The 14,811-nt window shown below is 40.2% G+C and overlaps 1 protein-coding gene across 2 annotated transcripts in view; it reads left to right on the top strand.

Annotated features, from left to right (window-relative positions):
- The window catches only part of rgs6 (regulator of G protein signaling 6), a 95,822-nt gene that overhangs the window by 3,173 nt on the left and 77,838 nt on the right, over positions 1-14,811 (top strand). For both annotated transcript variants that reach the window (XM_058613753.1, XM_058613754.1), the window contains exon 2: positions 3,431-3,819. In XM_058613753.1, coding sequence (XP_058469736.1) covers positions 3,559-3,819 — 261 coding nt within the window. In that variant the 5' untranslated portion in view covers positions 3,431-3,558. The remainder of the gene's footprint in view (positions 1-3,430; positions 3,820-14,811) is intronic.

The following is a 14,811-nucleotide window of genomic DNA, read 5'->3' as shown; positions in this document are numbered from 1 at the left end:
TGGAAGCTTAATCTGGTCTCCATCCTCACATGAATCTATTTTTAGATGTGAGGCATTACATCAAACGCATGTTGTATATTCTTCAAATGTTCTTGAGGTGACCACCAGAGTTTCTCGAAAGCCTTAACGCACGACCACAGAATCTGAAACAGCACAGGTTGCCACTGCGCCCCTCTGAGTCACCAGATCGCTAAATCACGGTTAATCCGGGCTGATCAGACAAGTGTATTCAGCCTGAGCATTTTCATTTATATGCAAAATCAGAGCAAATGTTGGAGGTCAATGTGTTACCAGAATGGAGCAATGGGAATGTGCAATTTGAGCGTGACTGGTCAACAAATTAGACATTTTCATTCAGCATGAGCTGCAGGTCCCACGTACCTGTTAAACATCTGCCATAATGAAGACAGCAGGTTGAAAGCCATCGATTCAGAAATGCATTCAGTTCTCGCCCCATTTGGATTTTCCAAACACGTGCTACTGCTGCTGCTGTTCCTGCTGCTGCTGCTGCTGTTCCTGTGGCTGCGGCTGCTGCTGCTGCTGCTGTGTGAGTTCCTTTTGCTCTCAGGCATGTGCCGGGTTTGTATGTTAGCACACAAACTCACGGAAGCCTCCACACCAACAGCTGGCTGATGAGAGTATTGATCTAAAGAGCTGTTTGACATGGAGCTAAATGATTGTGCCAATAGCAAACACACACTAAAGTGCACTCACAGTCACAGAAACACACAGACACACAACTTGCATTTCACAGCCAAACAGCAGTAAGAGTTACGACTTAAAAATAGCAAACCGTGTGTGTGAACTTGACAACGTGATTCTGTTATGTGCACAAGCTGTAAACCCAAAATAATGAATGCTGAAAGTGAAATTGTGAATTTATTTACAGTAAGTGTAATGTGTTCTAAATTACAAGGACCATAAAAGAAAACGAGTCATGAGGAGAATCAGGTGGAGGCAGAATCTACTTAATGAAAAGAGGAAATAAAAGTAATACAGCCAAACTTTATACTCTAAGGCTTTAGGATAAACTTCACAATGTTTTGACAGCTCTGTACAATTGCTTTTTAATCTTAAAACACACACATTTACCCCATAAGTTTCAATATCACTCAGTGAAATGTATTGCTGATGTGAAAACTTGCACTGATTTGATGCAAGTTTAAAAAATATTGATAAATATAATAATTATTAATATACTGGTGTGCGTAGACCTTAACTTTAATAATGACTAATTTTATCATTTCACCCTTACTTTCCTTTTCCCTAGCAATAATAATGTCTTACTTCTTTTTATTATTATTATTTTACTGAAAACATTTAGAAGTAGAAGTTGTTTTCAATCTTACTAAGTTTAGAAAGAAATAGAATTTCTGTTCCCCCCTGTTTCTAGTCTTTTTTGCTAAGCTAGGCTAACACCAATTCCAGCTCCTATACTCAGAAATAGTTTAACATTTTTAGAAAACGTGTATTTATCTAGTAAAATATGTTTTAATGTGTACTAAAGTTCATGTACTTTACTAACTTTTGGCCATGTAGTCACCTTAATTGTGTGTTGTTGCCAGTGTCTGTGCTACACTAAGCTAACGGGCTAACTGAAGGTAATTAAGCTAACAGACAAACTAAGGTGAATTAAGCTAGCTGTGGCTGTAGCTTGATATTAATCACAGGCTCAGTGTGAAAAATAAATGGACATCAAACTCCTGCTGAGGCTTTATTTTGTCATGTTGTTTCATTACTTCATTTTCTGGGAATATATAATATTCTGCGGCTGTGTTGTCAACCAAACACAGTCCCCCCCCTACGCCCCGTGGGCTCCTTAAATCCTCGTCTCTGCTGTGCCGCATTTTTGGTTTGTCGTTGTTGGATTAAATATAACTCAGAATATGGAAATATGCACCAACAATGCAAAACTAAGTGACACGATAAGGGCTGGAGGTGAGTTTTGGCTTAAACGTATTCCTTCCCTATTAATTATGCAGTAAAAAGAGACCAAACAGCTAAATTCTGCCCTGCGGCCACTGAGCAAATTAATCTGGCCATGAGCGTGTACAAAATACTTTAAAAAAAGACAGCTTTATTGGACACATGCTGCATGTTTGGCTCCTAAAATCCCATTAATTTAAATGTGGGTTTTAATATTCAATCACAAACATGGTGTTTTAAAAGGTTTAAATGTCACTGATTATATTCAAGTTGACTTATGTTGCTTCTTCCTTCTCGTTTTATTTGGCTTTTATCTGTCTCCTAGTTGTACATTTGGGGTTTGAACTACATTTCCCATGGGCACTCGCACAACAAAGCGCCACAGCTGTACTTGATGTCGTTAAAACGCTGGTGATTCTGTTTGACAAACATTTGCTGGTAGACAGTCTGGGCACGAGTATGTTGCGTTTTCTCTTGTATTTTATTCTGTATTCTGTGGATTTGTTGTTCTTTTTGGAAGAATTTACTTGAACCTGCCTGGGAGCAAAGCAGCAGTACATGTTTGAAGGGTAATTATGTCAGTTTTTTTTATCCCAGTTTCTTACAAAACACAAATATTTGTGAGCAGGTTTCCAGAAAACATTTGAAACTGATTTTGTATCGTCTACAAAGCTCTCACAGAGGTGTCAGAGCTGTTTTCATTCAATTACTGCCAAAGTAAACCTTGTATTTAAACTCACAACAATCACATTTACACTTTCTTTGTGAAATTATTGTTGAAAGTGCCTCAATTTCACTTCATTCAAGTGATTACCTCAGTTTTTCTTCATATTTTTAATACGTTTTCGATCTCATTTTCCCCCATTTCAACCTGTTTGTCCACATTTGCAGTTTAATGGTCAACCTCTGCCAGGTGTGCACAGTTAGACTTCTGTTCCTTTTGATAAAATACATTGAATTCTATTCCCATTTGAGTGTAAATGCATGTGTAGAATGAGGAGGGGATACTCCTAAAAGTATAAACAGATTGATATAACTTCACGTATTTAAATCAAATCCAGAACTTGGTTCAGCACCAGATGAGGGACGGTTTTGTTTGAGTTAAGAAATATTGGCCAATTTATAAGTGCCCTTTGCTTGTGAGAGATTTATAAGGATTGAGTTTAAGACAAGCAGGAAGATTTATGTCAAATATAAAAGATTTAAGTAGCAGTAGAAATACATTTACATCACTCTACGATGTTAGAGAAGCTTGTTATCATCTTACTGTGTTTTTATTTGACCAGAAACATGATGCAAGGACACAATAGAGTGCACATTATGTAGATTTTTTCCTGTAAGTTCAGGCTCACGTGATGGTGTGTCGGGAGGAAGTGCAGAGGAGAGATAACTAGGACAATTAATGATGCCTTTATTTCATCCATCCCGCTGACATTAGATGAGGGTGGGAAAAAAAGAGCCGGAACCCTTGAGTAATTCATCTTTTTCTCTTTCTCCTTCTCAGTCCGTCTTCGTACAACAGCTCCCAGACAGTGGAGAGACAGAGGGAGCACAGGAGGACATAAAGAAAGACGGGGATAAAGAAGAAAGGATAAGTCAACGCAGGAGGTGACGACTGAAGGAGGGACTGTAATGATGGCTGAGGCACCTGAGGAGCAGCAGCAGCAGCAGCAGCAGCAGCTTGAGGAGGAGGAGGAGCAGCAGCGGCAGGAGGAGGAGGATGAAGAGGAGCTGGAGTTGGTAGACACTGTGGACACGACAGAGCCTGATGAAGAGTCTGAAGATCTGAAGGAGAGCGTCCACCCACCACCGCCGCGTCCTCTGCTGTCCTTCAGGTCCATGAGCAGCGTCGACCCAGAGGACGACTCCCCCAACATGATTGTCTACAGAAAGGTAAGAACAACCTTTTCTGCAAAGTCCAAACTCAGACACCCTGACACCGTGAAAGATCTTTTTTAAAGTCTAAAATGTCTCTCGCTCAACAACAAACTGGGCTCTGGCACTTTTCGCACACATGCCACGTTTGTCCATCCGTCAAAAATGTCTGAGTGAAAGTGTGTTTCAAAGCTGCAGTTTGCTGCCAAAATAGCTCAGAGACGGGAAAATTCAAGGTTTAAATAATTTGCTAAATGGGTGGTTTTAGGAAATAAATGTGTTGGCACTTTGTCTTTATGGCTTATTAAAGTGTGGATGGAGAGGAAAAACAAAAAGAATACTTTCTGGAGTCACTGTAAGTGCTTTGTTTTGTACATTTTACTGGTTTAGCTGTCAGTGTATCGCAGATAATAAAGTACACATATTGTGGGTAAAACAACTACAGGGGAAGACACTTGAATGTCAAGATCATCCATCTAGTCTAATTAATCAATCAAACTTGAAAGCATGGGTTACATGTTAAAAACAGCAGTGGAGAAAGAAGTTTAAGAAAAGAAGTGAGGAAATGCTATCATGGAACTCACAAACAGACTAAAATAGATTCAAATATGAATGGGTGATCTAAACAAGAGGTAAAAGAAGGTAAAAGGGAATTAATACATGAATTGTTACGGATAAAATGTAATGAAATAGACATGTGAGTGAATAAGTAAGTAAATAAATCAATAAATTAGCTACTATATGAGCGATGAAAGATACGAAAAACTAGAACATGATAAAATAATGAGCAGTAAAATAGAGAATTAAAAATTTGGTTAAAGGACACTAAAAGGGAAAAATTTGTGTCTGACCCTAAAATGAAATAAAAGTGTATAAATGGATAATAAAAATCCTTTGTGCTGCCCTCAGGTATAAGTCTGTGCGCAGTATTCTTCATTCTAAACTTTCAGGGTCATATTTGTCTGCTGAACTCCTGGATTATTTTATGGCAGGAGCTTTTCGTGTTTTCTGGACAGATAGTGGCAGCAGTGAAAGTGTTGGTAAAAGATACTTCATTCAATTCTGGGTTTTTAAAACAGGAAACATAATGACAAGCAAAGTGGGCTAATTAATGAGGGTAAAAAAAACACAGCGGTGATTTTCAAGATGCTACCTGAGTCACCTCTGCTCTCATCCTGACAAAACATCTGGCTCATTAATTTCCAGGAAAGAAGGATAAAACCCCTCGGAGGGGAAACTGTAATTGTTCGTCACGGGTAAAATGCTAAGTACATTGAAGCTGTAGTGCGTAACTTTTAAATATGAACTAATGTCAGTCCACTCGGCACCGATTAAGTCTATCATCTCCACACGGGTTTAGATCTGTTGTGGCCTGGTGGCATTTCCACGCTGCACACAGGAAGTGATTTGTTTCATGTCAAGGCGAATGAAGGCAACAGCAACATTGTGCTAGTAAAGCAAGACGACACAAAAGGAATTCCCATAAATGGTTTCATAAGAGAATTCTACTTTTCATTCAGTAGTTTGACAGGAGAAAGGCTCCTTGTCCCCGCCCGCCCTTGTGCTGCTGGTGTATACACACAAAAGCTCCCTCAGTCAGGTCTGACAGTTTTGCTTTGCTTTCAGATGAAGAAACAAATACTGTTATATTGTTACATAGTTATTCTTCTTCTTTTTCCACCAAATGAATTGCATTTTCGAGAGCCTTATCATGCCCCAAAACTCACGATCTTTTGTGGCCTCATCAGACCTATTGGAATATGTATGTTTGAAAGTGGGAGGGGCTAAAAACTGACGCCAAAAAACTTCTATTAGGTCATCTGGTGTCAGGTTTAATGTACAGTACATGAGCGAAACTTGGTTTGAATGCGACTCATTTTCATAAATATCTCCGTCCACACGGAAACCCCCCCAAGAAGACTCAGAATGCTGTAGTACATATGCCAGGCCTGTAAGTGGCGCTGTAAAGCTATGACACAAAATGTGAATATTCCTGGGTTTTGTTTTTTTGCCTTTGTGGTCGACTCCTCACCTTTGACCTCATTTATAGTGGGGAAGCGTGGAGGGCTGGAGGTCATATCTCATAATGTCATATCTCAATAAATATGAGAACAGAATAAAAAAATTAAAAAATGACCTAAAAATGACCTTTGCCCTAAAAATGACCTGAGAATGAACGCATGGGTGCGTGAATAAAGACCCCCCCCCCCGCAGTGTTTTGTTACAATAGATGAACTCTGGGAGAGAGAGATGGGGCTAAGCGCCGTGTGTGATGCTCGCGGCAGCGGGGAGGCGGTGGGTGATGTTGCTGTTCTCAGTATGTGGGGAGGACACCAGGCCACGAACACCGTCTCTGTGTCAGCAGGCAGCAAGTCCATAAATCTGCTCATTTGTCGTCACAGTAAAAACACACATTTTGAAAAAAAAATGATGTAAAACAGGGACAGAAGACAGAGGAATTGTATAGAGGAAATTGAAATGACCCTCTGGTTTCCTCCCACAGTCCAGAAAGATTCAGATTACGTTAAATATACGCTTTAAATTGTTTGGATTGGCTGCAGCTCACCATGACCCTCATGTGGAGGATAAAGTGGAAGACAATGATTGAATGAATGAATGAAATCCCCTTTGTAATGAGGAGAATTTGGCTGAACTACTTGTTTACTTGTGTCAACAAATGGGGACAGGAGCGTCACACGGAGCTCACGACTGCACTTCTCTCCACCCACGTGGACACGATTGATTAATAACACTCTTCAGAACTGCTTGTTGTACGAGGCAGAGTGTGTTTGTTAGAGGCCGCCTGCCAGTAAGCGCAACATGGTGACGGCACACAATAAAGACGGAGCAGCCTTGGGGAGAAACTCCTGGTGGGATTTATTCTGCTAAAGTGAGCTACATCGTTTTTTTTTATTTAAGGTGTTAAAGTGTGAATGTTTTCCTTTTTGGGAAAAAAAACGTTGTCGTATCACCCAGATTACAGAAAGTGAAAGTTAAATTTTGGATTCCTTCCATTAATTTTCCTTCTGCTGATGTCTGGTTTTCCTGCTGTGACTGCTCCTCAAAAGGAGTCAGTTCTCACAAGTCTTTTCACGCTTATGTTCAACGGTCCACCGTGTGAGAAATTGTGACATCTAGTGGTGAGACTGCAGAGTGCAACAAATGGACGATTCCTCCTTTTCCCAAGTGTATCAGGGAACTACGGTGGCTCTTTCCTTATGTACATAGGAAAGTCAAAGGCTAATTCTTAGGTTATATACAAATCCATACCATGTTCCTTTTAAAGCATCTATACACTCGAACACACATTTATGGGTAGCTTAAGGAAGTGCGAAGATATGCCACAATACAATATCATTCCGATATTTAATTCACGATATGATATTATCTCTATATATATCACAATATCATCACAGTATTTTAGTCACAATACGATATCATCACGGTATTTAAGTCACAATATGATATCATCATGCTATAGCTTATGCAATAAGAAGCAGAATGTTTGCTGTAACTTAGTTACAACAAATTGGACATTTAGGGGAATGTAAAGTGTGTATGTATAGTTGTGTGTGTGTGTGTGTGTGTGTGTGTATGATTATGTATGTGTGTGTGTGTGTGTGTGTGTGTGTATATATATGTATATATATATATATATATATATATATATATAATTAAAGTTTTTAAAGTGTATATAAAGTGTGTCATACTTTAGAAAGATGTTCATTTCAAGTCTTTTAGTTTTACTGAAATACTGTATACAAACACACTTAAGCCTCAAAGAAAACAAAGAAAGTGTAGATTTGCTGTTATGTTGTTTTGGCTCAGTGACCGCTACACACACACACACACACACACACACACACACACACACACACACACACACACACACACACACACACACACACACACACACACAGAAGTGTAACAAGTGGACTGTCTCTGCTGAAACACACGTGTGTAATTCTGCTTCGTTGTTTTATCAATGGAAGCGGTGTATTGATTTTGAGTCTTACGACTGATTGTCTGACACTCACACAAACACGCCCGCTGACCTTTTGAGCGTAACATTTTATTTCTCCAGGAGAGAGGGAGGGAATTTTATAGTGTTGTCAAACAATTACAGTGAAATTAATGCACTGTATGTTTTCACCCTGCTTCTAAGGGACAGGACTTTGTTTATACCTGTGTGTCCACTATATATATAAAAAAACAACTATTAAACGGAATTTAATTGTATTCATACCTGGGGAACTCAGCACAGACTATCCAAAATTAGGCTTTGTAAAATAAAATAAAATGTAGTGTATGTGCTGAAAACGACAAGAGGAGCAGCAGGAACTGTGTGACAGCAACAGCCACTGTCACTTTTGATAAATGAGTTCACGATGCAGGCGAAAGAGAGAGGAGAAAACTGGAGAGGACAAAAGCTTGTGTTTCATACACACAGTGAGGGTTGCCTCAGACGAATCACAGTAAAAGAGCACAAATGTTATATGTAGTTTATATGCTAACCTTGGGAGCGTGATTTTCTTTTTCTTTGTTGTAGATTTACGGTGCATTTCTCAGCTGTGCACACTGATGCTTTTGTGTTGACGTTACCCCAAAGAACGCACAATATTTGTTTATAATTGTAGAGAAATAGAGATACAAGGATAAGCCCTGACCTCCAACCCTACACTGTTAATTATTCTTACAATTTCACAGGCTTTAATGTAAAAAAAAAGTGATGTCATTATCATTTTACAGGTTTAATTGTGATAAAAAAATTCAACTTAATTCCATATTTCTGTGTTTCATTGTCTATTTTTTTGTATTTTTACTGACTTAAACACAGTATTTTGTATTTATACATTGATTTACCATGTTATACTGGATGCAGTGCAAAATTCCCATGAAGTAATGGAAAAATAAAGTATTAAGAAGTGAAGTACTGTGAAGCAGTAATATACAGTGTTTTTACAGGAAAAGGTTTCTTAAAATTAAGTACAACCTCAGAAAATATCGAGCTCTTGGAGTAACACCATTATCACCAACATTTAAATACAGTGGTGTAAATAGACAGCCAGAGGTGAAGCTCACGCACCACTGAGAGCCACGGTTTGAGAACAAATACAGTATCTCAGTCACAGTAATTTGCTGTGAAAGTAATGCAACCAGTAGCCAGTACAATGCAGTCAATAATACACAACACAATTTTTTTAAATTATTATTGTAGCTTTAATACAGTTTGAGAAATGTCACACAAGTCACTGAAGACTTCAGTGAAAGTTTATTACAAGTAAGTTTTATATTTTACTCACTGTCTTATTGGCTTTATTTTCATGTATGTGTTACTCCCTGACACCCTAACATCACTAATACACAGTATATTTGACATTATAAATTGTATGCCAGCCAAGCTACTCAGTCACTTTTACACTGAAGTCTGCTTTATTATGAAATATGTATTTACGTACATGTATATACTATATGTATACGTATGCCTGGCTGCCCTGGACGGTGGTCCCATTTGTCTCTTTGGATAAGTCATCAATCATCTTAGAGCGTGAGGGGGAAGGGCAATGTAAATCGTGGTCCCCTGACAAGCCTCTGGGACACAAACCTAAAGCGCCACTTGAAAATAATGGAGTTTTGAGAGGAATGAGGAGAGCTCCTCGATGTACACGCCGACCTTTCACTCACGCAGGGTCAGTTTTCGTCTTCTTCTTCTTTTTAAAGTTTCTCGGTTGGTTCTAAAGTTGGTCGGAGATTGAAAGGAAATAAGAGAATAGGAGAAGTGATAGTGGTCAGTGCTTGAAAACTAATCAGGATATGAAGTGAAGCCTCTCGTCTTCAGGGAACCATTCATCTGCTAAAAAAAGATGATGTACGACCTCACGTCTCTCTTCTGTCTCTGCTTTCTCCCTCCGTTTCACCCTCACTCATCCTCACTTACCTGTGTTATTAGCAATTAATTTATGTCTATTCTACTAATAATCTTTTTCTCTTTTGCTTTATTTTCATATTCAACACACCTGCACAGTGGTTTTAATGCACTGTGTCTCCGTTTGTGTGAGATTAATGCATCACTCACTCATGTTGTTCATCGTCAGCATCATTCAAACAGAATTCACGAGTGAGTGCAGAGTGATGACACACATTTTCACCCAAACGGTGTGTGAGTCTGTGTATGAAGACGGTTTCCCTTTTAGACCTTGGGAGTCGTGACTAGAATACAGGTTAGCTTTGGTTATGGTTTAAGTTAGTAGATATATCAGTGAATGTGCTCACAAAGATAGAGGGTTACAAGTACAGTGTGTGTGTGAGAGACCATGAATAAGTAAAGACCGCTGATGTAGAGCATGTGTGTGTGGCTGCTGTTTGCGTGTGTTTGGACAGCGCTGCACGCTCCGTATCGCTCCCCCCTTTTCATTATATTCCAAGCGCTCTGGTCTGACAGTAGCAGCTGTCGAACTGCAGATGTGTTTACGTAACGAGCTGTTTATACAGATTTCATGTTCTCATATTCCTGCGAGCTGCCGAAACGTGCCGGGGAAAGAGAGAGAGAGAGAGAGCTGGGAGGCTGAGGAGCCATTGTCAGGCAGAGTGAGTGAATGTTGGATGCAGCAGCTGCACAAACCCTCAAGTCACCACTTTTAATCATGTATATATATTTTTTTGCTTGAAATGACACCTAATACCAATATTGTATCCATAAGAAAAACAATCCAAAGAGCAGTTTTTTTTTTTTATCCCGTATTCATATTGGATGTGAAAGGTTGATGCTGTATCTTTAGTTAGAGATGAGCAGAAGAGATTATGTGCAGGACAGTTCCAACACAACACTACAGCGGAAACACAACTCCACTTCACTGAAGATGGTGTATCTTGCCAGTGTGTGGTCATTTTTGCACTTCAAAGTTTAACAACCCTCATGTAGCACCTGTTGGTAACAGTTCTGTGACTTACAGAGACAGTTGACACGCAGACATTAGTACATAATATTTGTTTTATGACTCTGTGACTCACCTCGGGCAACACCTGTGTGGCATTTACCTGCTACCTCTTGATTTTGGATTTGTGATTCCTCCTCCTTGTACTCGGGGAGTGGTGCAGTTCACTTCCGAAATTTGGAGCAACCTCACATAGGACTCAAAGATGGCTTCCACTTGCATCAATTATAAAAACACCTCCTGTTGTTTCACATGAAATGAGTTTTATTACTATTTAAATGTGCGCAAAATACCACGGCGAGCATTGTAATCGACCCCGAAATGTGTTCATTTGACTTTTTTCTGACCTTCTCGTGACATCGCTCCCAGTTCTGACTTCCTGTGTAAATAGATCGAGTTGTAAGCTTTTCTTATTCTTATTCTTTCGATGCCCCGCCCCTCAGATGCATCAACTCCTCTGCGTAATGAGCCGGTCATTCTCTGGTCAATCCTTCCTCAGCGACTCCCCAGTATCCACATATTGACTTCCCTACAGAAATGTCCTCATTATCATCATCCTCTTCCTTCAAAGGCATCACTCTCTACTTCCTCTTGATGAAACACTGGACATATGCTGTCGGTGGGTGATGGAGGTGAACATAGAGAAGTCTGCCTCCTGTGTTGAGCTATGAATTCATGCTGAGTCCGGTCGGCACATTCAAACCGGGAAAAGAAATTGAGAATTTGTTTCTCAGCTGGAACCAAAACAAAGTTGGTTCTTTATTGGGAATTGTAACATCGTCAGTGGGCGTGTCCATATTCTGGGTTGTATAAGGCGAGCGGGAAGTAGAGGAAGTATGGAGGGAAAAAGTGCCAGTGTTGTGTTGACTTCCACCTGAGTAACTCGGAGTAACGTCTTCCCACTTTGCTTCCTCTTAAACTGGTCTGGTTCACCAGAACAGAACCAGAACTTTGTACGTCTGAAAGCACAAGCTGTGTCATAGGTATAATGCCCATATTCAGCACATGGGCTGCACGCCAATCATAATGGCGACAAGACCCTCCCTCACAGTTAGTTTTACCCTGAAATATGTAGATATGCTTTTTTATTCTAGTTTCAGATGTCAGAAATCGGCGTGATTTATTACATGTTCCCATAAGACGGCATGACAGGAAATATTGATCTTATGTCAATCATGTATCCATTGATGGTGGACATGTTCTCTGTTTACTCAAATAAATGCATTTAATCAATACAGGGTAGTAATACACAGCACATTCTGTGCGTTTTTATCTCCTGAATTGTTTTTGTTTTAAATCTATGAAGCAGCATTTGTTGGCTAATTTGCTTAAAGCTGGAACAGACAAACACGTTTAACTGTGAATTTGTGTTGTTGTTGTTATGCTTTGTTTACACCAGCTGCTTTGTTTTCATGAACATGCTGACCAAATGCTCAGAGCTCTTCAATGTAGCCTGGGGGGGGGGGGGAGAAAGAAGGGATGTTTGTGCATTAATGCACAATATACCATGTCTTTGCTCTTGTTCCTGTGTTGCTCCACTGTGATTTTGAAAACTTCACAGGGAAAAAAAAAAACCCATATAAATTGATTTACATGGAATATTTTTGGCTTTTTCTTGGGGGGGCAAAACAATCGCTATACATCTCTCGAGCCGTGAAGCTTTAAAAAAAAACAAAAACAAAAACACAATTCACTGTCACAGTTTTGAACCGGTTTAATAAGCGTGTTGTTTATTGTTAACAGGACATGCCGGCTGCACAACGTGATTAATTATCTCGTGCCTTTAAGCCCCCGAGCCCCCGTCACAAACCGTAAAATTCTAGTCATGCCTAGTCACCGCAAACCAGCCGCATATTTATTAGGCAATTTCCCATGGCAAAGAAATTCATTGGCCGGCAACAAGATGAATCACAGCTCGCACACAGCTTTTCCCCCTGAACTCCAACAAGCACCGGTATCCAAGCAGATACTGCGGATCAGGATTGTTACTTTGATCACGTACCATTGCCATCTCCATTCATTTTAAGCAGGAAGCAGCTGAGCACATTTTCAACCCTGTAGCTTTGTTTATTGCACGCTGCAAAGGGCGCTGTGTGTGTGTGCGTGTGTGTGTGTGAGAGTGTGTGTGTGTGTGTTTTTCCCCTTTTTTACCTTCGTCAAAAAGTGTCAGCCGTGCAGGAGACTTTAGAGGGAAGTGATGTAGAATTAAATAAATAAAAAGATTCTAAGATTCTCTATTAGAGATATTAGTTATCATGTTAGTCTGGCTAAAACCTGACGTAAAATACATTTATAGAAATAGACAGACTGGGACTATTTTGATAATCGAGTAAACGGTTTCAATTATGAAAACAAGCTTTCTGATTTTTCAGCTTCTTAAATGTGAATATTTTCTGGTTTCTTTGCTTTGTATAACAAAGAAATAACTAAAACTGAATCATTTCAGAACTAAATAATATTGGGCTGAATAGTTTGAGGGTTCAGGGATTTTTAAGTCTTTAACTGATCTACAGTTCGGCATTGTTCACTTTTGATTCTTGTGTCAGATGTCGCACTCATGACAGTCTGTCAACGTCATATTTTGAACTCGGCTCGCGTGGAACCTCGCCCGATCAGGTACTAAAAGTAGGTACTATCCCTAATGGAAAAGCAAAATAAACCGAGTAGAGCTGAGCCGTGCTATATAATGGAAAACTCCATCAGTGTTTCCTGGGCTGAAGAGGAAACATTGTGTGCACTTAACTGCGCTTTTGAAGGAATGTGTGAGGCATGTTTTCATGCAGCGGGGTGTGTGTGTGTAGGTTTTTGTATTTATTACCTCTTAAGGACCTTTTGTGGCATAAACAGGACCAGTATAGTCCTAATGCAGACCAAAGCCTGGGCTAAGATTTGAAGTGTAGTTCAGAGAAGGTTAACGTTGGGCATTAAATGGTTGTGGTTAAGGTTGGGGATAACGCGTCCAAATAAATGTGGAGTCCTTGCAAGGATAGCCGGACAAACCTGCGTATGTGTGTGATAAGCACATGCACCTAATCATGGTGTTGCTGCCTGCGGATATCAGAGGAGAGCTCATCACAACAGAGCAGGTAGAGAGCAGCAGGCTAATCAAATCAAGGTGATGCTGATATGCTAATTGTGGGAGTTTCACTTGCAAATCTGAACATTTCCATGTTCACTCACTTCTGCATGTTTTTCCTCGCTGGTTTTATTAGTCTGTGCCCACTCTCTCTCCCTCTCTTCCTGTGCTGGTGACAACTTTTTAATGCTTCAACAAAATCATCGGCGCTGCATGAATTTTCATGTTGTCCCCTGTCGCGTTTCACTTGCCCTCAGAGAAGCTCTGACATCTGTCATGGCTGACATCACTGTCAGTTTGCTAACTGATGTATTCTGCACGATACATCACAATAGACGCTAGGACGAGGACGGCTAGATGTCATTCTCTGTAGATCGCCAGAAGTAGCCGGGATGAGCCGAGGACAGGGGTCTGGACCGTATCTGCTGCAGTGAAAAGTGGCAGCGGTCCCTTCCCTCGGAGGGAGAATTCCCTCAGCCTGCAGAAATAATGACATCCCGACTCCCCACTGAGTTCCTGTATCACCCAGTTCTAATCCAGACTAATCCTCCTCAGCGAACACTTACAGCTGCACTGGCTCAATGTGCACTTTCTCACTTTGAATGGGTAACTGGACCAGTGAGTGAATAACAAAGAGAGATGTTTTAAGGAACAAAATTGGTGATTGCATATTAGTCCAGGTTGTTTAAAGTGTGGTTTTATGAAGTATTGAGGCAGTCAATATGTGTTTTAAGTCCATGGAGACACGGGACAAGAATTTGAAACACCAGAGCTGTAAATGAACTAATTTAAACTCACTGTTGGAGGCAGTCGTGGATGAACTTGTCCTGTGTGCTGTGATTTTAAAATGGCCCGACTTTCTCTATGGCCTTTGGTGCAGGAGAGTGAGGAGTTTTCAAAGTGCAAACCAGCTGAGCCAATTGTTCCGTGGCTTAAATCTGTCATTCCTTTGGCAGCCATGTTCTCACTGAGTATGAGCCTGTCTGGCCATATGTTTGA

Source organism: Solea solea, chromosome 17, assembly GCF_958295425.1.
Source record: "Solea solea chromosome 17, fSolSol10.1, whole genome shotgun sequence".
Classification (NCBI taxonomy): Eukaryota; Metazoa; Chordata; class Actinopteri; order Pleuronectiformes; family Soleidae; genus Solea; species Solea solea.
This window is presented reverse-complemented; position numbering and strand designations above follow the sequence as displayed.